Raw genomic sequence first — 22,500 nt, 5'->3', positions numbered from 1 at the left:
AATCAGGCCCTAGTGGAACCAGTTTGGTCCAGCTGTTAACCTGCACATGTGTGATCTTGGAAGCTAAGCAGGGTCAGGCCTGGTTAGTACTTGGATGGGAGACCGTACTGGGTGCTGTAGGCTTATACCATAGTCTTTCGAGACTGAAGGTTGCCAACCATTGGTGAATTGTCTTTCTTGGGCTAGCTCCTATGACATTCTAAAGTAGTTGGATAACATTCCACAGCTCAGGATAAGGAAGCCATACCCCTTCCTGAAGTCCTTCAGGCAGGGGCGGCCCTCCCCAAACTGTAGCACCAGCAGGTAGGGTGCCCACTGAATGGGGAGCAGCCCAAGCACAGCCAGGAGCCCAGGTCTACCTGCTTAGCAAACATCAGCCATGGAGGCCAGTAGATCCAGTCTGGGTGGGAGCCCAGGTCTACCCACTCAGCGAACCTTGGCTGAGACAGCTGATGGATCTGGACTCCAAGCCTGGCTGGGAGCCCAAGTCTATCCACCCAGCAAACCTCAGCCGTGGTGGCCAAGTTCAACCAGAAGCCAATTTCTACCTGCCTGGTTGACCTGGGCTCTGGAGTTGGTATTGCTTATGGCCTCCTCCCCCCCCCCCCAACATAAACACTGGATCCGCCTCTGCCCTCAGGTGACAATTTCCAACGTATAGCCCACTCATGAGGCTATCTGAAGTCTCAGGTCGGAGGTTGGTGGGAGGTACCCCTCTCTGTCCGTTCACTTGCCTCCATGGGTTCCTCCCCCCACTCCCTGGATTAGAAAAAGAGGAGGAGGGCGGAGAGGAGAAAGAAATGTGGAGGGGAAGAGAGTGCTGAGCTAGACCATTGCAGAGTGGGAAGCACAGAGGTTGGCATTCACCACGTAAGGCATTGGGCATTTCTCCTCAAGCCTCAGGTGTTCTTGGGCCTGCCCTGTTCCAAAGCAGCAAGGTCCACACACAGACATTAAAATTCAGTTTCTCAAAACAGATACAGTGACTGCATCAGGACTATCAGCCAACATTAGTTAGGAAAAAAAGAAGCCTCTCTTGCCCCATCTCCTTCAACACCTCCAAACTAGTTGTCCCAAACCATTAAAAGTCACAACTCAAAACTACTAGCTTCCTTTCTCTCAAGAGGAGCCTACTAGCAAGCAACACATCTCTGAGGAACGGATGCATTTTGTGATGACGAAACATGTCAAGCACTGAACACGCACGTACACATAGCAGTCTCTGAAAGCCGTTTCGAAAGACTGCCTCCCATAAATGGCATGTGCAGGTCCTCTAAAGCCTGCATGAACATGCTTTTGCAGTAATGCTTGCAAACTTTGTATTCCCTCTCAAGGTCAGTTCCCACAGGTTGAATTCAAGGACAACAAGGACTGAGCAACCAGCAATTGAGTCAGGCTGCCTTGCAACTCGCATGTGGAGTGCAGCGGTCGTTTTTCATTGGTACAAACCTATCATTGTGATGAGCTGCCAACAATGTTCTCCAGCATTCACTGGGTAACATCCATTAAGATTTTCTGAAACACAACAGAATAAAAAATCTTTTGTGCAGCAGAACAACAACATATGCACGACAGACTGTGGCATCAAGAATACTACAATTTAGAAGCGGATCAACACATTTTAATATGCGTTTTGGCTATTTGGACACAAAACCCTTTTGTTTAAGCATTGTGTGGGACGCCACACGCTCTAATGCCTTCTCATTGCTGGGACACAAACTCATACGAAAAATTAAAATGATCCTTTCAGCTCTTAAGAGTAAAGCCATACAGCCCACAGGCAGCATCAGTAATAACTTATTTGTTCCCTTCCTTGAAGCTATTTGTCCCTGCTAACTGGGGAAAGGAGCATCTCTGAAGTGGGGGTTCTCTTATATTTAGAAAGGGGAGATGAACTGTCCCTGTTAATCCCAGCATTGAACTTTCTTAAGGTCCAATCCTAGTGGGCCATAGCACCAGCGCTGAGCTCCAGTGCTGGCACTGGGTGTCATAAACACACCGTAAAGTAGTTTATGGCACCCTCATAAGAAGGTGTGCCGGCACTCAGCCCAGTGTGGAGGCAGACCAAAGTAAAGGAAGAGCTCCAGGCAGCGTGCAGGCTTTTGGAGTAGGGGGGGAGGTGTTCCGGGGGAGGGCAGGGCAAGGAACCAGCCCAGGGAGGGGCTGAGACCAGCAGAGGCCCCTCCCCTGAATCCAATCCTCTGTGTCAGGCTAAAAAATCTGACACAATGGTTCTCACTGATAGCCAAGATTGCCAGTAAAAGTTCCCTTCCCCCAAGGAGGCCTCCAGCAGCTTCCTGGCACCCGTGGGATAGAGCAGTTGCCATTTTGATGCCACCATTCCTCAGGGCACTGGGAAGTATAGGATTGGGCTGCCCTTGCTATGTTGGTGTTTCTCTTATGTATGTGTGGGTTTTGTTTTTTAAAACTATGAATCCTTTGGCGACAGGGAATTTTTTCCCCCATTTCTTCTGCAATGTAAAAAATGCCATAAACATTTGGGAAATGCTTGGGCCCACATGCTCTCCTCACCCCATGACTTCACCCAATATTGTGCGGCATGCATTCCTTCTGATCAGTCAGTGAGAGCTTTTTCAGACTGACAAGCTGTTGCTCGCCGGCGAAGGAGACGAGCCAGGAGAACGTATGTGTGAATTCTCCTTTCCCCTGTCCATGCTATCATTTCACTACTACTATGCCAAGCACAAACTCAAGGCAGAAAGCAACAGTTTCATCTCGGCAAGAGATGTGCAGAACTCAGGCCTCCAGGGAATGAATAGCTCCAGGCGTTTCAGTGCTCTGAATGTCAAAGGGTCTCAGATCAATTCCCGTGACTGTTTTCGAATATATGACAGACTGTAGTCTACTTGAGGAAGTGTGTCCTTATATCAGTCTTTACTAGGTAACGCATGCTAATAAGTGCTTTGAACGCTGGAAAGTGTTGTAGAAACGCTAGCAGGAGTCTGTCAATGGCAGGGCTTCATCCTAATTGGGGAGGTCATGTTCAGCTGGAACTGTAATAGTAGGTGGAACGGATGTGTGTGTGCCCTGAATCAAACTAGAGCAGCTAGATGACTCTAGAACAGTGTTTTTCAAACTGTGGGTCGCAGGCTAATTTCAGGTGGGTCCCCATTCATTTCAATATTTTATTTTTAATATATTAGACTTGATGCTACCATGGTATGTGACTGCATCAGGGGAAATGTTACAGATGTGTACTTTTAACAGGCTACTATACATATGCTTTTAATAATGACAGTCAATGGGGTTTACTCCTGGGTATGTGTGGGTAGGACTGCAGCACAGGATTGTTAAAAAAATAGCTGCTTTGGGCGCCCTTCAGGGAGAAAGGCGGAATACAAATCTAATAAATAAATAAATTGTTCTACTTAATGATGTCGCTTCCGGTCATGACATCACTTCTGGTGGGTCCTGACAGATTCTCATTCTAAAAAGTGGGTCCCAGTGCTAAACATTTGAGAACCACTGCTCTAGAACAGGGGTGTCCAAAGTTTTTGGCAGGAGGGCCACATCAGCTCTCTGACACTGTGTAGGGGGCCGGGGGGGGAAAGAATTTACATTTAAAATTTGAATAAATTTATATAAGTTTACATAAATGAATATATTAAAGATGAACTTATTTGAATGAATGAATGGTCTTGCAATAGCTCAATGCTTATAAAAGGCCTTGCACAAAGCAAGGCTGGCCTATCCTTTGCTGCTGCATCACAGATGTGAAAGAGCAAGCAGTGGAGGGAGCTCTCATCCCATATCTCACACGATAGATCAAACAGTCGCCCTCACGCTGAGAGACGTTGCGTTGGCCCAGTGCGGGCTTCAACAAATCACTGGAGGGCCAGAGGCTCATTGGAGACTGGGGGCTCCCTGAGGGCCGCATTGAGAGGCCTCGGGGGCTGCAAGTGGCCCCCGGGCCAGGGTTTGGGCACCCCTGCTCTAGAAGATATGAGAAAAGCTTAAAAATGTGAAGATACCTTGAAGAGTTAGATTATGGAGTCACTTCCGGTTTCTCGCTGGAGGAGGTGGCACTGGTGGTTTCACACATGCCATTCCTTCTCTTCTGGAGACTCCCTTTTGAAGGAAAGGAACAGGGGGAATGAAGCCACCAGCACCTCCTCCATAACTAGGGCAGAGCCTAAAGAGCAGTCATATGCCCAGGGAGAGTGCCCTTCAGGCTCCATCCTAGTTATGCTTCTGTATATGGTGGTTTCTTGTATCCTTAAAGAGAATGATGTCACCGCAAGTTCTTCCTGGAGAAACAATGATCTAGCACAGGGGTGTCAAACATAAGGCCTGCGGGCCAAATGCAGCCCCTGGAGGCAATGTATCCCCCCCTCATTATATTGGAGTCTCTGATATCTTGAAAATATGAATAAGATTTGCACATTCTCTCCTCTGTCATTTGCATCTAATGAGTTTCTGTGAGAAGAAAGTGCTCATTTCTGGCCATCATCTGCTTAATGATGTCACTTTCTACTTAATGAAGTCACTTCTATGACACCCAGCTCTATCTCTATCATCTTCTATGATGCTGATGACACCCAGCTCTATCTCTCCTTTCCTCCAGACTCCACGGTGGCGGTTGAGGGCCTGGAGTGCTGTCTGGAAGCAGTGAGGATCTGGATGGGGGCTAACAAGCTGAAATTAAATCCAGATAAGACAGAGGCTCTCCTGGTTCGGAAATCCTCGATGCAGATGCTGGACTATCGACTTGCTCTGAATGGGGTTGCACTCCCTCTGAAGGAGCAGGTCTGCAGCTTGGGGGTCCACCTGGACTCGCAGCTGCTCCTGGATTCCCAGGTGGCGGTTGTGGCTAGGGGGGCCTTCGCTCAGCTTCGGCTGGTGCGCCAGCTGCGGCTATACTTGGATCATGCAGACCTGGCCACGGTGATCCATGCCATGGTGACATCGAGGTTAGATTATTGTAACGCGCTTTATGTGGGGCTGCCCCTGAAGACCGTCCAGAAACTGCAATTACTGCAGAATGCGGCAGCCCGTGTGGTCACTGGAGCTAGGCGGTTTGACTCTGTCAGCCCGCTTCTCCGGGGGCTACATTGGCTGCCCATTCGTTTCCGGGCCCAATTCAAGTTGCTGGTTTTGACCTTTAAAGCCCTATACTGCTTAGGGCCAGGGTATCTTAGAGATCGCATACTTCCGCACAATCCGGCTCGTCCTCTTAGGTCATCAGAGAAGACCTTTTTACAAGTGCCACCGCCTAAGGAGGTATGTGGGGCGGCGGCAAGAAATAGGGCCTTCTCAGTAGTGGCACCAATGTTATGGAACTCCCTTCCCCTTGACTTGAGAATGGCTCCCTTTCTTGAGATTTTTTGGCGAGGCCTGAAGACCCTTCTGTTTAAACAAGCCTTCAGAGTTCATGGCCTTTTAAACATCTTTTTTACATCTTTTAGTATTTTTACAGGACTGATTCCTCTACGATCTGCTGCTTTATGCTCTTTTTATTTGACTTTTTATCTGACTACTGTTTTATGGTATCTGTTAATGTGTTTCTAATATGTTTTTATCTGTTTGTGAAATTATGTTTTAATCTGTTTTTAACATGTTGTAAGCCACCCTGGGTCCCTTTGGGGAGAAGGGTGGGGTATAAATAAAGTTTATTATCAATTATCAATTATTATTATTATTATTATTCTAGCCCTCAGCAGGCATCATGAATGCTAACTTTAGCCCTCTCTATGGAACGAGTTTGACACCCCTGCTCTAGCACTTTTCCCATGCTTCTTCTCCACTACTCATCTTTAAGATCCCCCCTCCATGAACCAAAGAAGCAGTAATATGAAGATGGCTTTCATCTCATAAATATATAGAGCAAGGTGACTGATCTATAGTGATGGCTTTAGTTCCTATACCAAATGCCTGCATGTTGGGTCAAGCAACAGAACTTTATTGTGGGCAACTGCGGTTGAATCAGAGAAGGGGTAACAAAGGAGGTGATCGACTCCGATCTCAGAAGCCAAGGGGGAAGGAAGGGAGAGCCCTGCACCACAGCAACAACGGCCTGAATGGGGCGGGAGGCAGAATGCAACCAACGGTTTTTCCTTTGTTCATAAACAAGCTTGGAAGCTCAGTTATTGTGCAACTGGAACTGAAACCGGATACAGAGCTGAACAGCAAAGCGGTTCTTGCGAAAGTCCAGCTTAAACCAGAACAAACAAACTTAGAGCTTATGCTGACCAGCCAGAGGTCAAGAAAACCAGGAGGATGACAGCACAAGAGAAATGGCGGAGAGCCCCCATAGTTTGTTTGCTCCCTCTCAAAAGGGAAAACAAACCTTGAGAGGCACTTGCTTTAGGAAATGTTCAGTCTCATCCCAGCTTGTGGCTCACTCCCCAGCAACAGAACCTCCAGACAGGCCATCCCAGATATCTGTTGGGCAAAAAGGCGGGGTACAAATTATAATAATAATAATAATAATAATAATAATAATAATAATAATAATAATAATAATAATAATAATAATAATAATATCTGCCAATACCTCAGCTGTGCTGCTTAATCCAGACACTGACAAGAGAGACAGGGTCATCATCGTTCCCCCCCCCCCCCACACACACACACCTTAGAGAAGAGTAACACACTCCTAAGGGCAGATTGGTTCATATAGTGAGAGTTGACACCATTGTTCCTGTTTCAGATAAGAAATGTCAGTGGGGTTGCCGTTTTTCTTGTGAACTGGTCACCAGAAATGTCTCCACTTTCTTCTGGAGAACAGATTGGAGCCCAGATGATCAGTCCTCCGTGACCTGATTTGCTGCAAGACCTGTAAATATGATCATGCCAATGCCTTTTGCAATGGATCAAGCACATTCCATTATCACTGTGGACTAGGCCAGACCACCCAGGAGATAGGGTGAAGTGGCTGTCTTAGGTGCCAGATGAATCTGAGTGTCAGACTGATAGAAGGGGTGCCTCATACTCATCTCACACCAGTCTCCTGCCCCTGCCATAGAAGCCATGCTGGTACTTCTATTTAGCAGTGGCAACAGCTGCTGGTGCCAGCTTGTTCTTGCTCTTGGCTGGGCCCGGTGCATCTAAGATGGGCAGCCTGGTATCAGCATGGAGCTCTGGTCATCTCCAAGTTGGGACTTACCTCACACCCTTTCCTGGTGAAGGCCGGCAAAACTGAGAGTAAGCAAGTGATCCTGCAGCCAGTTTTGTGTATGTCATCCCCTTCATATTTGCGGACCCCTGAATGCCTTGCAGTGCAACACCATCACGCCACCACCATACTTCTGGGTCTGACTCCCTGGTCTTGGACATCACTGCACTGCAGTGGAGAATAGAGACCTCACTGCACTGCAGAATAGAGAACTACTCAGGAATATAGGACTGTAACCCAGATCACTTAGAACTGCACATTACTGAGAGCTGACTCAAACTGGATTGTTTGATGTGAAAATTAATTTCACAATTTTGCATGTGGAATGCAGAGACAGTGAGATTGTGTTCCTCCCTCAAGCATTTTTTTCAGTTGCAGAGCCTTTCCCTTGCTCCATATGAGAGGAGACTAATGGGAAGAGAATGCAGTTGGAAGAATCAGAAGTTGGTGGAACACACCAGATCCAGACACTGTTTCCTAAGACACTATTTCTGGAGTCTGCTGGAGATGGATCTGCATTTCCCGCTTCTGGGTATTCCAGAAAAACATTATGTCTCTTAAAAGCCCTGCTGTCCTAGGACAAAAGACCATAAGAAGAGCCCTGCTGGATCAGGCCAAAGGCCCATCTAGTCCAGCTTCTCACAGTGGCCCACCAAATGCCTCAGGGAGCACACAAGACCAAAAGAGACCTGTATCCTGGTGCTGTTCCCTTGTACCTGGCCTTCTGGAATAGCCTACTTCCAAAACCAGGAGGTTTACCTGGTTTTGTAACCTATGATGGACGTTTCTTCCAGAAATCTGTCCAGTCCCCTTTTAAAGGCATCTAGGCCAGATTCCACCACCACATCCTGTGGCAAGGAGTTTCACAGATTAATTACATGCTGGGTAAAGAAATATTTTCTTTTTCCAGGCAGGAAGCAGCCTGAAACACCTTTTGGGTTAGAATGACTCTGGAATTACAGCTTATTGAATGAAAGGACACCTGCCATGTTAGATCACACACCTGAAACTACGCAAAGAAATATGGGGAGGGCACAATGGTCTTAGGACAGTACAGAACCAAATGAGAGAGTAGCAACACAGAAAACAGGACACACAACCCAGTAAGACTGCATTAGCACTGAGCTGTATTATGCAACTGTACATGTACTTAATCTTTAATACTACAAGAAATATTTTAAGAGCTCTAAACTGGGATTTTTTTTTTAAAAAAAATGTTTATGGAAACTTCATTGAGCAAGCACTGCTTACTTCCCCAATATGGAAAATGTGCTTTTCATCCTTCGCATTATAAATAAAACGTGTACCTCTAGCAGGAACTTGGGAAACGGCCGTATTACAAAGGAGTGACAGTTAATGATGTGAGGGAGCGGATTCTAGGCAGACTTGCATAAACATTTGTTTTCATTAACACCTATTAAATTCCAGGCACCAATTAACACCTGGGAAGACTGTTGCCTTTAATAAAAATTCTTTAATTTTTCTTTTCTTTCTTAAGAAAGAATCTCTTTCCCTGCAACAAATAACTGATAATGCAGTGCTACTTAATAAGAAATGTTTAAGGTCATGATCCATTAATTGCAATGACTTCAACTTCCAAGTTCCAGTTCAGGCAGAAGAGACTCGGAAATACCTAGGACACTGGCTGGCCCAATGGCCATATACCTTTCATCAGCATTATCCATGATTAGTTTTTGCAGAATTGGGCACTCTAAACTTGCATCCCCTGCCCAGACCAGTCTCAGTCATCTCCATGGATGGTGCATGGCTGCTTAAATCAAGTACATCTCGGACGTTCTTAAACCCAGTTACCTGCTCTGGTACCATAAGGAAGCATCAGAGCAGCGCATCCATTTCTGACTTGTATGCTCAGTTCCCAGAGTCACAGGTTCACTATTATTCAGGGAGAATGCATTCTTCCTAAAATCATGTGCAAATCTTAAAGACATTTGCAACTGTGGGTCCAAAGTGGAATTCTGCTTAATGGCCATAAATGGACACTGCTAGATGATCATAGGTCAGGAGGAGACTTTTGTTTCCAAGTCTTTATTTCGTGCCCAGTGGTTATGCAAAATGGTCCTTATATGGAAGAAAGTTCCATGAAAAAGCATGACATTTTAGGGCTAAATCATGGTCATTTTGAACACGGGTTGAGTTTGGTCAACTCAGTTTGAATTTGCCCAAACTGAGAGATCACATCGGCAGCAGATGCCCCCAAAGAGAGTTCAAACTCATCTTCATGACCAGTTATTGGGGCCAAATCAAACCAGGTTAACACAACCTTGCACAAACAAGCCAATTTTATTGCCAATTAAACCTGTGTTTGTAAAGCAATGGCAGCATTCATGGCTCAGTGAACAGAATGCTAGAAATGCAGCGGGGTTCAAGTCTCTTCTCAATTGCAAACTCACTACAACTCATCCCTGCCTTGCTGCTTTTTTGCAGATAGGACATCACAGTGACTTGCATCCCATAAGGAATTTAATGTTCAAGTCATTTCCATTATAAACATGCTATAGAAATTATGGTTCAGTTATATAAAAATAAAGCTAGAGAATCACAAAAATACAGCTACTCAGATTGCAGCATGCATGGAAGGAATCTCAGACAGCTTGCTGACATTAAGGAAGAATTAAGCAAGGCTGTGGGGAAAAGGTACACAAGCAAGCTCTGGAATCAGAGGTCAAGTGGCTGACTATAAAGCAAAAGAACTCTTTTACCTTGTGTGTAAATACACACTGTGCCCCCAACCTTGTACTACTGCTGAATCTCAGCTTTTAAAAAATCCATTGCTGTGCACTTGCTGGCTGCAAGGACACTCAAAACTACTTAAAACATGAGCAAGAAATGCCTAACATTTGGGCAAGTTGCACATGGTAGCACCTATGTGCGCATGTGACATCTAAATATCTACCACTTCTCAATTCTGAAAGGTCAAAACACAGGTACACACGAAAATACACATCGCACGGGTGTTGTTTTCTTTTAGAAACCCATACATCCATAACATGTGCATGAACAAGAACTGAAAGACCTGCTGTGGCCATTTAAGCTTCAGTCTCTTCCTTAAAATGGACCTTCTTATTGTGCGGCTATTATCAGGCTTGCCCAATTACATGGCAAAACATGCTGACCTAGTTTATCAGCAGGACAACGTGCATTAGACAAGTCATCGGACTGTGTCCACAAGACACACGTACAGTCCAAGCACCTGATGCCAATTATGCAGTCTGAGTGGGACTGCTTGTCTAATGCAGCCATTAGCCTGCCCACATCTATGTGGAATCAATCAACCTAAACCAATGCTCAACACAGCAAGTCCTTATGCGGCTGTAGAGAAAACAAACCATAGGTGTGTACATCTGGAAGCCAGATACTTGATTCTCTATTCATGGGACACAAAAACACCTGTGCATTTCTTCATTATGAAGATGCGCACGTGTGTCTATTTTCTGACCACTTCCTCACAAACGCTTTCAGGATGCAAACAGGAGATTGGAAGCAAATTTAACTCACACATAACAGGCAGGGTCCCAAACCCAGTGAACTTCTTTTATAAAGGCCCAATCTGATCCACTAGTTACGGCCACGGGGCGCTTATCCTGTTGTTGTAAAAGGCCCTGCAATGGTGCGCAGAGTGCACCGCTTCCGGCTCAGTCAACGCCACCACCAGAAAGCAGCAGCAACAGATTGGAGCTGATCTGGCATGGTGTGCCCCAGGGCAAGTAAGCTGGGATCGGGTGCTCCGTGGGTGGGGAAGGGAAACATGGGGAGTTTCTGAGCAGGTTGGGGAGGGCAGGAGGTGGAGAGCAGGTTGAGGGGTGGATCTCAGTGGCTAATGCACATGCCAGATCCTATCCCCCACTTTTCAGTCCTCTCCACTCCCTTTCTCTCCTGGGACTTCTGCTCGCCATTGGGAGCCTATACAGGTTGGCAGCCTTCAGTCTTGAAAGATTATGGTATAGCCCTACAGCACCCGGTATTCCCAGGCGGTCTCCCATCCAAGTACTAACCAGGCCTGACCCTGCTTAGCTTCCAAGCTCAGACAAGATTGGGCATGTGCAGGGTAACAGTTGCTTAGGGAGCCTATACAGAGGTAAGGGGAAAATAAGATGGAGCAGTAAGTCTGTGAACACTAGAAGCCTTTCTCGCCTGTTCTGAGCAGTTCCTCCCTGTAAAGGAATGGGAGTGAGTTTGCACACAAGTCTTGCAGAGTGGACTCATTTATATACACGCCACTGGAGTCGACTATACCCACGGGCAACAGGGCAAGTCACTTTCAACACTGAATAGTATTTCACCTTACTGGCAGAGGCAACCCCATTGCGCTAATGGGTCCCTACCTCTCTGGCATCCTCACAACTGCATGAATATTGAGGGGAGAGCTTCCACAAAATGACTGGGTATGCACATGGATACACACAGAACTACAGTGATAAGTAAGCTGACTAGAGAAGTAAGATTTAAATAGTTCAGTGCCCATGTAAATAAAATGGTACACAACACCATTGACCTACCTATGGGCCATTTATAAAAATGGAAAATGCTGATTCAGAATTCATTCAGAATCAAAAACCATCCTTGAAACTGTCAGCATGAAAATCCCAATACCTCCCCCCCCAAAAAAAATCCAAGGTTATTATGACAGGAACAAACTGACCGGGATATCTTCGGCAAACCAAACAGCGCCACTGCAAAAGGGAGAGAGAGACTTCTAGAGAAGTACATAAGACCATGAATTACAGAAAGAAAAAAAGTAAAGACTTCACACGGCACACAATAAATGGGCAAAATGTGATCCTCGACACTTATAAGAACAGCCCCGCTGGATCAGGCCATAGGTCCACTTAGTCTACTTGCATCAGAATCCTATGAGCTTTGATAGAAGGAAATATAAAGGGAGCAGGCAGTGCATTTCAACAGCTGACGAGAATGAATGAGCAAAAACACATATGCAAAGCAAAACATTTTGCTTTCCAATCACAATTTTTTTTCTAGTCCTGCTTACGTCTGAGGTGACTCATCACCCTGAACATCAGGAGCTCAAAACACCAGGCCTCTTAGTTACCTCCGCTACCTGGAAGACACAGTTGGCAACAGAAGATAATTTACACATCCAGAGTTGAAAAATACCTGCCGAAACCGACTTCTTTCTAAGGGTTTAGGAATGAAAATTTTGACCAAAACATTTCACTGAAAGTTGCTACAAAACCCCACAGCCTGCATCCTAATGTGGCTATGTTTAAGTGTCAGTTTGTCCACCAGGCATGAGCCATCGCTTTTGTAATAGGGCAATAAACCAATTAAGGACCAGCTAACCATTTCCATAGTCCAAGGCACTGTGTCTATTTTTCACGACTTTATCTTTATAAAATATATCAGATCCCATTTCCAGACAGCAAAAGATAGCTGAAATACGCCCCAATGCAGAACTGAAATGCAGACTCAAACAACTGAAAGCACAACCCTATACCTTTTTTGTCAGAAATAAGCTCCATTGTGATCACTGGGGCTTACTCCTAGCTACATGTATATACAGGATTGTAGACTAAGGGCTCAATCTTATCCAATTTTCCAGCCCCAGTGCAACCACAATGCAGCCCCATGGTAAGGGAACAAAAGGACCCCATACATTAAGGAGGCCTCTGTGACTGCTGCCCCACTACAAGATGCAGTGCATGCCCCATTAGCACAGTTGCACCAGCACTGGAAAATTGGATAGGATTGGGCCCTATGAAGGTTACAAAAACACTTCTTGCCTTCCATTTGAGCATATGTGATTCCAAACAGGGATTAAAATATCTAATCTGCTTCACTAGCAATCTTACAGCTAGTTAAATAATAACCTGAAAACCAACATCCTGCTATATTTGTCTGTTCTGCAGACAATAACACGTAAACTGAATTTGAAGTGAATCTAGAAGAAAGCAGTGAGTGGGGGGGGGAAGGACCTTTGCCAGTTAATTCGGCATATTCTTCTTAGGGCAAGTGATGTTTGATCAGAGTAATAAAGAACATTTTAATCAGCTAATAGATGCAGTTAGATATTTTTTTTCCCCATGTTCTTCTAAAAATGCAGCCTTCTTAGAGGAAACTTGCTCAGAGGGAAGTGAGAACACCTGCACATCATCTACGCCTCCCCCCTTAGAAGTATTGTGTTCATATGCAAATCTAGGCACATGTGATGAATTAACTTCAAGTTGTATCATTGCTCAACTAAGCTTCTTTCCATTGGGGCCACCCTGTGTTATTTAACAGATTCTCTACGTTCAGCAGACCATCAATTCTTGAAACCGCCAGGATCCAGTGGCTAATGTTGGTGGCCTCCATGTCAATCCTAGCCCCAACTCTGAATTCACTGAAGGGACTTAGGCACTGCTTTTCCAATCAGTGGGACTTCACATTACGGCAGGTGACACTTCCCATCATGGTGACCACCTGACATGACCCTACTGGAAGTGGCTGGGGAAGTGGTGCACCTGTGGGCAGCATATTGCTATGTGTTTCCTGGAACCTTCAAAAGATACACAGTTTGGGGAAAAGGGTGTCGAGCAAAATCCCAACCGTGGAACAAACCATCCACTTCTGTGTACTGCTGCCATCTCTGATGGCACCTTCCAAAAAAAAGGGGGGGTGTGTGACAAGCCCTACCGCTGAGCATCTTGTTCAGCATCTTTGGGCATCTCTCAGCATCTATGAGAGTAATAGCAACTTACCTCTGAGAGCCTTTGTGAATATTATCCCTAGAAGACAGTAAGGACCTCTGCAAATTAAAGATCTATCTGAGCAAAACACTACTTTTGTCATTTTAGCTTCAGCGTCATTCAGTATAATTGCTTTTCTGCCTCTACTCCTATTCCTTGGCAAACATGCTCTACCCAGTACTGCTAAAAACTGCCTCGAAGCTGCTGTACTTCTAAAAGATTTTTTTAACTGCCTTTTTGACATTTTAAATGTTGGAAGGCGAAAGATCAAGCTTGATTTGTACCAGAGAAGAACATTACACAAGATGAAAGAGCAAGAGAGGAAGGGATCAGATCAGCTCCATGAGTTATATAGAAGATCTTAACTAGAAAGGATCTTGAATGAAGTCAGCCCAGGCTTTAAAAGGATTAAAAATGTCAACCGTCCATGGCAGAACACTTATCCCAAATTCAATACCACATGTTAAGCTTCTACAGCAGGTGTAGTACAGCATCTGCTGTAGTACAGCAGAAGCGAGCAACCTGGCCAAGTCAGTGGAATCTTATATTGTTTTGATGACTGCTGGGAACTGCCATCAGGAAGTCAACATATAGATAACATATTCTGGTGCTAGGTTGATACAAAAAAAAATTCACAAAAACAAACAGCATGCTAGATCAAGCAGAGCTACATCTGCAGGTCCTGTGTGTGTGGAAAGAGGAAGTTCTGAACAACGGTTATTTCAGTCACAGGAAACCACTGTGAATGTACTTTCAATTACTGCTTTTCTCCCCCCCCCCCCAAAGGAGTTATGTGTTCTGATGATGTATGACCACAACAGTGCAATCTCAACTGCTTCAAATAAATGAGTCCTCCAGTTTCAGAGCTAGCACTGGTTTGCTGAAGGTATAAACTATGTTGCCTCGAAGCAGCTGTTGCCAGACTTATCAGTAAGCACCTTTTCCACTAGCAGCTGACCTGCTTAGTAATTACAACCACATACAAATGAAAAAAAAAAAGTGCTGCCCAAGAAGGTCATGCAACATGTCCAAAAACTGGAACTATTTTAAAAAAAATAGTAATAACCACGTACACAATGGAAGCCAGCAGCAATCTGAAAGAAACCTAGGAACCATAGAAGGCCCAGTTTGTGCTGGGTGGTCTGTTTTGACTATTATATAGAAAGTAAAATAAACCTTGTGTTGTATGGCCTTTGGTTAATTATATGATGAAACAGATTCCTTATTCCCTTTGGACAATGGCAGCCATTCTTGCCTGCCTTTTCCTCCCTTCAAGTCAGTACAACAGGTTTATATATAGAACATTACACTACTGGAAGTGACTGAGTTGTGCTGGCATTTTAACGTTCAAGGAACATAACTTGTGCGTGAGATCATACAAACACCACCCCCAGAATGCTAATGTCAAACACCAACGAGCTTCTACAGGAAGTGCTTAGGGACTTCCTCTCCAATGGACCTTGGCTCAGGCATCTGTATATAGTGCTTAGGTGAACGGTAGATAGAAAGCTGTAACGGCATGCTCTCCATACTGTATAGATGTTTGTGCATTACACTTGCTGATGAGGGATAGGATAGGTAGGGATGGCAATACATCCTCACGACTGAGGATGCCGAAATTTTATAAGCACATCGTCCACGAAACCCTAATTACAAGAATGTATGAAAGGCCCCTGCCTCTTGAAACGGGACACAGGTGTTTAGCTTGTAGACTGGCGCTCCAGCACAGGGCAAACCAATTGCACATGATATAGACAGTTGGGCGGTTGAAGTGAAGTTACACTTTGGCCTTTGAATTTTGTTGGGAAGCAGGACAACTTCCAGCTTCAGTCAGGAATGTATCTTCGCTTCCAGAATCCAAGCTATATTTGCTAGTATAAACAAGCTTGAACGTCCCATCCACAAAAGAATATCAATGTTGTCAGGGTGCTTCAAAAGACTGAATGCTACAACAAAATAAAAAGTGTACAATGAATACACAGTCCAAGATGGCCAGTAGATCCTAAGAATGAGAATCTTGGTTTACATCTAACAGGCAAACCAAGTTGCCCTCTTAATGCATAGAACGTCAACACAGTGAGAAAGTTACATGGTGCTAAATGCAGTTGTGTGAATTGGGTAAGAGGCTAATTGGTAAGAGGCAAACCCCTGCTAATTGGGTAAGAGGCACTTTTTCAAGTGAGTGCTCCTTTTTTTTAGCAGGGGGAGAGTAACTGGCCCACCTCACCCCAGCAGTGTCTGTTCTAGTGGCTGTCTGCTGGTATTCTTTTTGCATCTTTTTAGATTGTGAGCCCTTTTGGGACAGGGAGCCATTTAGTTATTTGATTTTTCTCTGTAAACCGCTTTGTGAACTTTTAGTTGAAAAGCGGTATATAAATACTGTTAATAATAATTAATAATAATTGGAGGAGGTGGGCAGGGACAACCTGCGTAGTAGCCTGAAACATAGCCAGACCTGCTGAATATATGCTGAAAGTTTATGAATACAGACTCACAGACCAGTCCTATGCACATTTACTCAGGAGGTGGGACTTGCCTGTAAGTTAAGTGTGTCCACAATGAAGGCCAAACCTCATCAGGTTAATCCCAGAACATCTATTTAAATTTGGGAAGGAAAAGTGTACACATACCTTTTGCTGAATTCCAGCTTACTGAATTCTAAGAGAAACTCTGCATATGAAGAAAAGCAAGAGGCAATCAACCTTTTTGTTGAATGGGTATTAGTCTGCTCCTAAGGACTGCAAAACATTGGTCCTATTAAATGCCAACCGGGCAGGCATCCATCACTTCAGAAATGAGCCTTTATTTTTCTTTTTAAATAACGGTGCGTCAAAACAGCCATTTCACTAGTCGCTTGTCAGGAAACCACGTAAACATTCATCTTCCAGGTTTGTTCACAGCTCTCATGGGTTGAATGGCACTCCTGCATACTTTCCTCACACTGAGGAATTACTAGAGCTCTGTGTTATCTTCCACATCACGGGCCAACCTTTTTTTAATTTATTTTTAAATCCTGTTAAAGTATCGCATGACTATGTTCTATGGACTTCTCAAGCGGTCCTCATCCAGCCATCACTATATCAAGATTGTCCCCTGCATCCATGGCTCAGTGCTTATCCCTTACAATACATTAAGCCCACTGGACTAAAAATAGTTTAACTCATCCTATGCAAGCACGACAAGAGATTAAATTAAAATGCCAAGATAGGAAACAATTTATTATAGAGAGAAGAAAAAGTTTCTCATCCAAAATATAGAAATCTGTACAACTTTGCCACAATCAATATACATGAACTGTACAAATTTACACCAGTTCATAAGTTACCCAAAAAAAAGAAAAAAATAGATGACTAACAAAGTTCACAAAATAGATGGTGGTTTGTGGAAAAGACTTTTACCCAATTAAGTACAAGGAAAGTACAAACCAGACCTCCACTTTCTAAAAATAAGAGGTTTACTCAGTCTTAGAAAACTACAAGCTAGCAAATGTACAGATAGCTGGCTGGTAAACACACCACAGTTCAGACAGTGTCTTTATATGGTCTCTCTCAAGCCTGTTGCCATATCAGATCTTGCTCACTTGCTACCTTGAAGGCCAATATGCGCCACAGAGATCTGACCAATTTTCCCCAGTTCATGCTCACCAAGTGTGACTTTTGTACAGTTTATACATATAGTTAAGTGCTAGGTAAAAGTCTTGTCAGATAAAATTTCCAGTACTATCGTGTCTATAACAAGTCTTTTTTGTCTGAGCTGCCAAAAACAGTAACTTTTTTTTAAAAAATCTCATAGTGCAAATTTACTCGGCAGGACTTACTGCAGAGGACAATTTTATAGCTATAGATTTGGGCTGAAAGAACAGGTGTTAAAAAAATTAAGCAAGACAGCTGGGAGAAAACTGCAGCCTTCCTGGGACAACTTCACACCTTAGGAAATAAAGTGATCATCTTTACTCACAGGCTATTAAAATCAGTGAAAGGTACTGTCCAAACTATGGCACTGCCACTAGAAAATAAAGTTTACCACTCTATCTTGTGCCAGGTCTTCACAGCTGTGACATGGTTTAAATTCCATAATCCTTCCCCAGAGGAGCCCACCCAAAGTAAAAACCAAATTTATCCATCCATTATAAGATGATCCATCCATAGGCTATATCTTAACCTGATACAGTCATCATATTGTAGCTCTTGGAGGGGCTGGTTCTGCCCAAGAGAAGTTCTTCCTTACAGCTTATTCGGCTGTCAACCATTTGCATGCTGGTGCTATTTTGGCTAGCTCCTGCCGGCGTGGCTTCATACAGCACACAGATTGAGCCATCCTCTCCTATGCGATAGGATACCTCGAAAGGATCAACCCAGAGAGTGAGTTCACTTGGAAGAAGCTGGAACAGTTCCTGACTGCCGAGTCCAATCCGCTGTGCTGCCTGCCCAATCAGAGGATCCATTTTGTGGTTGATTCGAATACAGCGGTAGCCTGATCCTTTGCACGGCTTTTCAGGGAACCAGTGATGTTTATAGTGTTCTAAAAGGGAAACAAACAATTAAGATCACGCTCAGCTTGGAGGACCCATTCAAAAAATGCATATGATTCATTCCTCGAGCTTCAAGAGTAGAGTCTGTTTAGGGCAGAAGAGCTGAAAAACTCAGATAACACAGCTACAACAGCACTCTGCACATTGTGAAGGGAAAGACAGGATACAAGTCCTGTAAACAAACAAACAAGTGTACTATTTGCTGGCATGAACTACCCTGGTTATTTCAGGAAAGCACTGAAGTTTTCCTCGTGATGTCTCAATTCAACTGCTAATACAACTATGTGAAATTGGCACAGAAAGACATTCCCTCAAGGGGGCAAAATGGTTCACTGGTAACTAAAAGCCAACGCTGGGACATAACTAAAATTCAGGGGCAAAAAAAAAAACCCCCAGCACCACTGTACATGAAGTACAATTCTAAGGACCACTTCACACATTTACCAGTTCATACCCAGATCCACACTCTTATACAACTCGGCGTAAAGCATGAATTGCCCTCAAATATCCTTTTTCCAGATCAGCCTGGAAATTGAATTAAGAAATGCATTCCTCCCTTGTTGCCAGACTTGCATTTTCATAATGGGTATGCCTGTGTGTGAGGCTAACATGAGACACTGTGCTCAGACTGCAGTGCTAAGCAAAGGTCCCCATAGGAAGACATTACTGATATTTTTATGAACATGTTTTCAGAGATTCCTAATCTCTGAGACACACGTATTCAGTGTATTTTCTAACACCAATTGCTTCCTTTGTTATCTGTTAGATGGGAGCACTGGACAACACACATTTTTAACACCACATTAGACTATTCTGTATAATCTTAATGTTCAACTTGAACTGCACAGATCTATACTTTCACAAATTTAATTGTATGGATTATATCCAACTGTCTCAGTGGGAAGAGATTTGCTCTTCTGTTTGCAAAGGAATCTTATTACAATAGAGACAAATGTGTTAACTGAAGCCTGTCAACGCTACATACAATAAACATATTTATAAACCTAATTTCAGAATTATTCCCAAAGAGGTGCTCTAAAAAAATAAAATGTGTTTGATCAACTGAACACATATAACCTGCTAATTTCTGAAAACTGCTTAAAATCAGATAGCTTTTTAGAGATTGGTAGAGTCTCCCTGCAACCCAACACTGTTTAAAAACACACATCTTACAGGATTAATGCACCCTTTATTTTTATTTAAAATGTGGGTCAGTAATGGTGATGCAAATACTATATGGCATATAATGGTCATTATGGTGTTTGTGCTCCAATGCTGCTGGATGAAATCTTGCAATACACACACACACACACACACACACACACACAGCACAATACACACAATAATCATAGCACACCAAATTACTACAATCTCATCACTCGCACTAGTGGCACTTCTTTGTCTCTACAATGAAAGGAAGCCACATTTAGGCACCGCAAACAGAAAATAAAATGAAAGGCTGGTTTTATGTTGTAGGGCAAGCAGCAGCAGGGATTAGCAAAGGTTCACTACTGCAGTTGGACAGGGGCTGCCTACCTTCCCCCCACTAATTCCCAAATAAGGAGGAAAATGGCCACTGATGTGGTTCAAAGCAGACTTAGGCCAGGGGAAGAGGAAGGGGCACCCCTACTGAGAGATGGGCCAAACATACACAACAACTGAGGGGTTTGACTACAGCACAAAGAACAAATCCTGCCATTTACCACCATCGCAACACTGCTGCACCAAGGTGAATCAGGCAAACCCTGTTCCTCAGCTCAGAGGCAAACAGGGGTTTGGGACCCGACTTTTCTTTCTCCAAATGCTACATGAGGAGCATGAAAAGATGAAAACGACACATTACCCCCCACCCTTTGGAAGAATACTAGCACACGCATGTAAGAGCCAATAAGGCCACCCCATAGAACCCAACAGTTACAGGTTCTCTGCAAGGGCCTTTTTGGCCACTGTCCCAGGGCAGAGGATGCAGGATAAACAACTGCACATTAAGAACCTATTCAGAAGGTTCTGTATACAAATCCCCAACACACACACTATGTAGATTAGGAAAATAACCACACACACACACACACACACACACACACACAAAATATCTTTGAAAGAAGACTGGGGAAAAAAAGAGGGCAGGACTTTCCATAATTGCATAGAAGACTGATGGGGGGAGGAAGAGGAGGAGGAGGCAGAGAACTGAACTGCATGACGTGATCTCAGAGTACAAACACCAAAGAGGAGGAAAAGAAGAACTGAAGACAGCAGAGGGAAGGGACTTTTCACCCACAGGGAGGGAGAAAACGAACACAGACACCCTCAAGCACAAACAATGACTATTAACCACACTATTGCGAAAGGACTCTGGGAAAGGCCAACAAACACTGCAGTGCTGTTAATCCCACAAATGCAGGGGGGGGGGGGAGAGAAGAAAGAGAAGAGTGTGCTGGTCTCATGCATTGTGCAAAAAGGCAGGGGTTGCTGGGGGGGGGGCTTTTAAAGTGTTTATTACTACTGGGCAAAGAGGTACCTTTCAAATTGGCACCCTGTTCTACTTAGGCAGGGGGAGAAATCAACAGTCCCTCTTCACCACCCCAGCATGGTCATCTTTTCCAGTCGCTATTGCTGGGGGTGGAGGCTCTTTCAGCATAGATTGTGAGCCCTTTGGGGGCAGGGAACCATTTGCTGATTTCCTTTACTACTGCTTTGTGCATGACTTCTTGTGGAAAAGCAAAACATAAATATTCCCAATAATAACAATAGGTCTCAGGAAGGTCTTGGAAAGGACTTGGTAAGCGGATATATACAAAATAGGTTTTGGGAAGGACTAGATAGGTGGATATGTGCAAAATCCCGTCAAAAACAACATGGCTTTGTGATGATGATTTTGATGATGGATAATAAATCCTGCAAGCACCTTCCTCCCAGTACAGCAGAAGAAACAAAACAAGATTTGGGGAGGGGTCCCTAAAGAAAGGAAGTTCCTAACAGCTCAATCCTATGCACACCTACTCAGAACTAAGTCCCATTATAGCCAATGCGGCTTACTTCCAAGGAAGTTAGGCTAGGATTGCTGCATGCCTACTCAGAACTGAGCCCCACTACAGCCAATGGGGCTTACTCCCAAGGAAGTGGGGCTAGGATTAATGCATGTCTACTCAGAATTGTCCCATTAGTCAGTGGGGCTTACTCCCAAGTAAGTGTGGATAGGTTTTCAGCCTTAGGGCCCCATCCTATGCATGCCTACTCAGCCTTGAGTCCCATTATAGTCAATGAGGCTTACTCCCAAGTAAGTGTGGGTAGGTTTTCAGCCTTAGGGCCCCATCCTATGCATGCCTACTCAGCCTTGAGTCCCATTATAGTCAATGAGGCTTACTCCCAAGTAAGGGTGGGTAGGTTTTCAGCCTTAGGGTCCCATCCTATGCATGCCTACTCAGCCTTAAGTCCCATTACAGTCAGTGGGGCTTACTCCCAGGTAAGTGTGGATGAGGCAGGAGCCTCAGAGCCCACGCTATGCGTGCCTACTCAGAAGTAAGCGCCACTAGAGCGAGTGGGGCTTACTCCCAGGGAAGTGAGGATGGGGCTGCAGCCAGTGGGGCGCTCCCGAGCGAGCGAGCGGCCGGGACGGGGCCGTGGGGGCCGTGCCCACCCGCGGGGCGCCTCACCTGCGAGCAGCTCCTGCAGGCTCTGGCTGAAGGTCTGCAGCTGGCGCTCGCTGCGGAGGCCCTTGGCGCGCAGGAACTTGGCGATGAAGCCCACGGCGGCGACGATCTCGCGCATCATGCTGGCGCGGCTCAGGAGGGCGGCGCGCATGGCCCCTCGGCCGCCTCCCTCCCGCGGAGCCCGGCTGCTGCTGCGGCTCCCGCTAGCTTACCCGCATCTCCCTCTGCTCGGCACGGAGGCGGAGCGCCGCTCGCGCCTCCTTTTATAACCGCGGACGGCTCCGAGAACCCGCCGCAGCCAATCGGAGCATCGCACCATTGTGACGTCGCGTTCCGAGAGGGGAGGGGCGCGGGAGGAGGAGCGGTGACGTCACCCGCTGGTAAACAAGCCCGGGCGCTCGAGGTTTGCAGGGCTAGGGAGCCGCAGCAGCCTGAGGATGGAGCTGCTGTGCTGGGAGAGGAGAGGCGCCCAGTGGGAGC

General features: G+C 45.1%; 1 protein-coding gene and 1 pseudogene across 1 annotated transcript; both read right to left on the bottom strand.

Moving 5' to 3' along the window:
* Positions 1 to 11,099: 11,099 nt before the first annotated feature.
* Positions 11,100 to 11,218, bottom strand: LOC136658047 (5S ribosomal RNA; annotated as a pseudogene).
* A 5,812-nt stretch (positions 11,219 to 17,030) lies between these two features.
* Positions 17,031 to 22,245, bottom strand: BTG1 (BTG anti-proliferation factor 1). The gene is made up of 2 exons (XM_066634404.1): positions 22,024 to 22,245; positions 17,031 to 18,360 (listed from the first exon to the last, which is right to left on the bottom strand). The coding sequence occupies exons 1-2, from the start codon at positions 22,169 to 22,171 to the stop codon at positions 17,996 to 17,998; spliced, it is 513 nt and encodes a 170-aa protein (XP_066490501.1). The 5' UTR covers positions 22,172 to 22,245; the 3' UTR covers positions 17,031 to 17,995.
* Positions 22,246 to 22,500: the final 255 nt, after the last annotated feature.

This window comes from Tiliqua scincoides, chromosome 7 (assembly GCF_035046505.1).
Source record: "Tiliqua scincoides isolate rTilSci1 chromosome 7, rTilSci1.hap2, whole genome shotgun sequence".
NCBI classification, from domain to species: Eukaryota; Metazoa; Chordata; class Lepidosauria; order Squamata; family Scincidae; genus Tiliqua; species Tiliqua scincoides.
This window is presented reverse-complemented; position numbering and strand designations above follow the sequence as displayed.

What these genes read in the sequence shown, in the direction of transcription:
- BTG1 (XM_066634404.1), bottom strand. Translation starts at nt 22,171, where the DNA reads ATGCGCGCCGCCCTCCTGAGCCGCGCCAGCATGATGCGCGAGATCGTC. An exon ending in CCTGCAGGAGCTGCTCGCAG is followed by an intron (nt 18,361 to 22,023) that starts GTGAGGCGCCCC and finishes TTTCCCTTTTAG; the next exon opens with AACACTATAAACATCACTGG.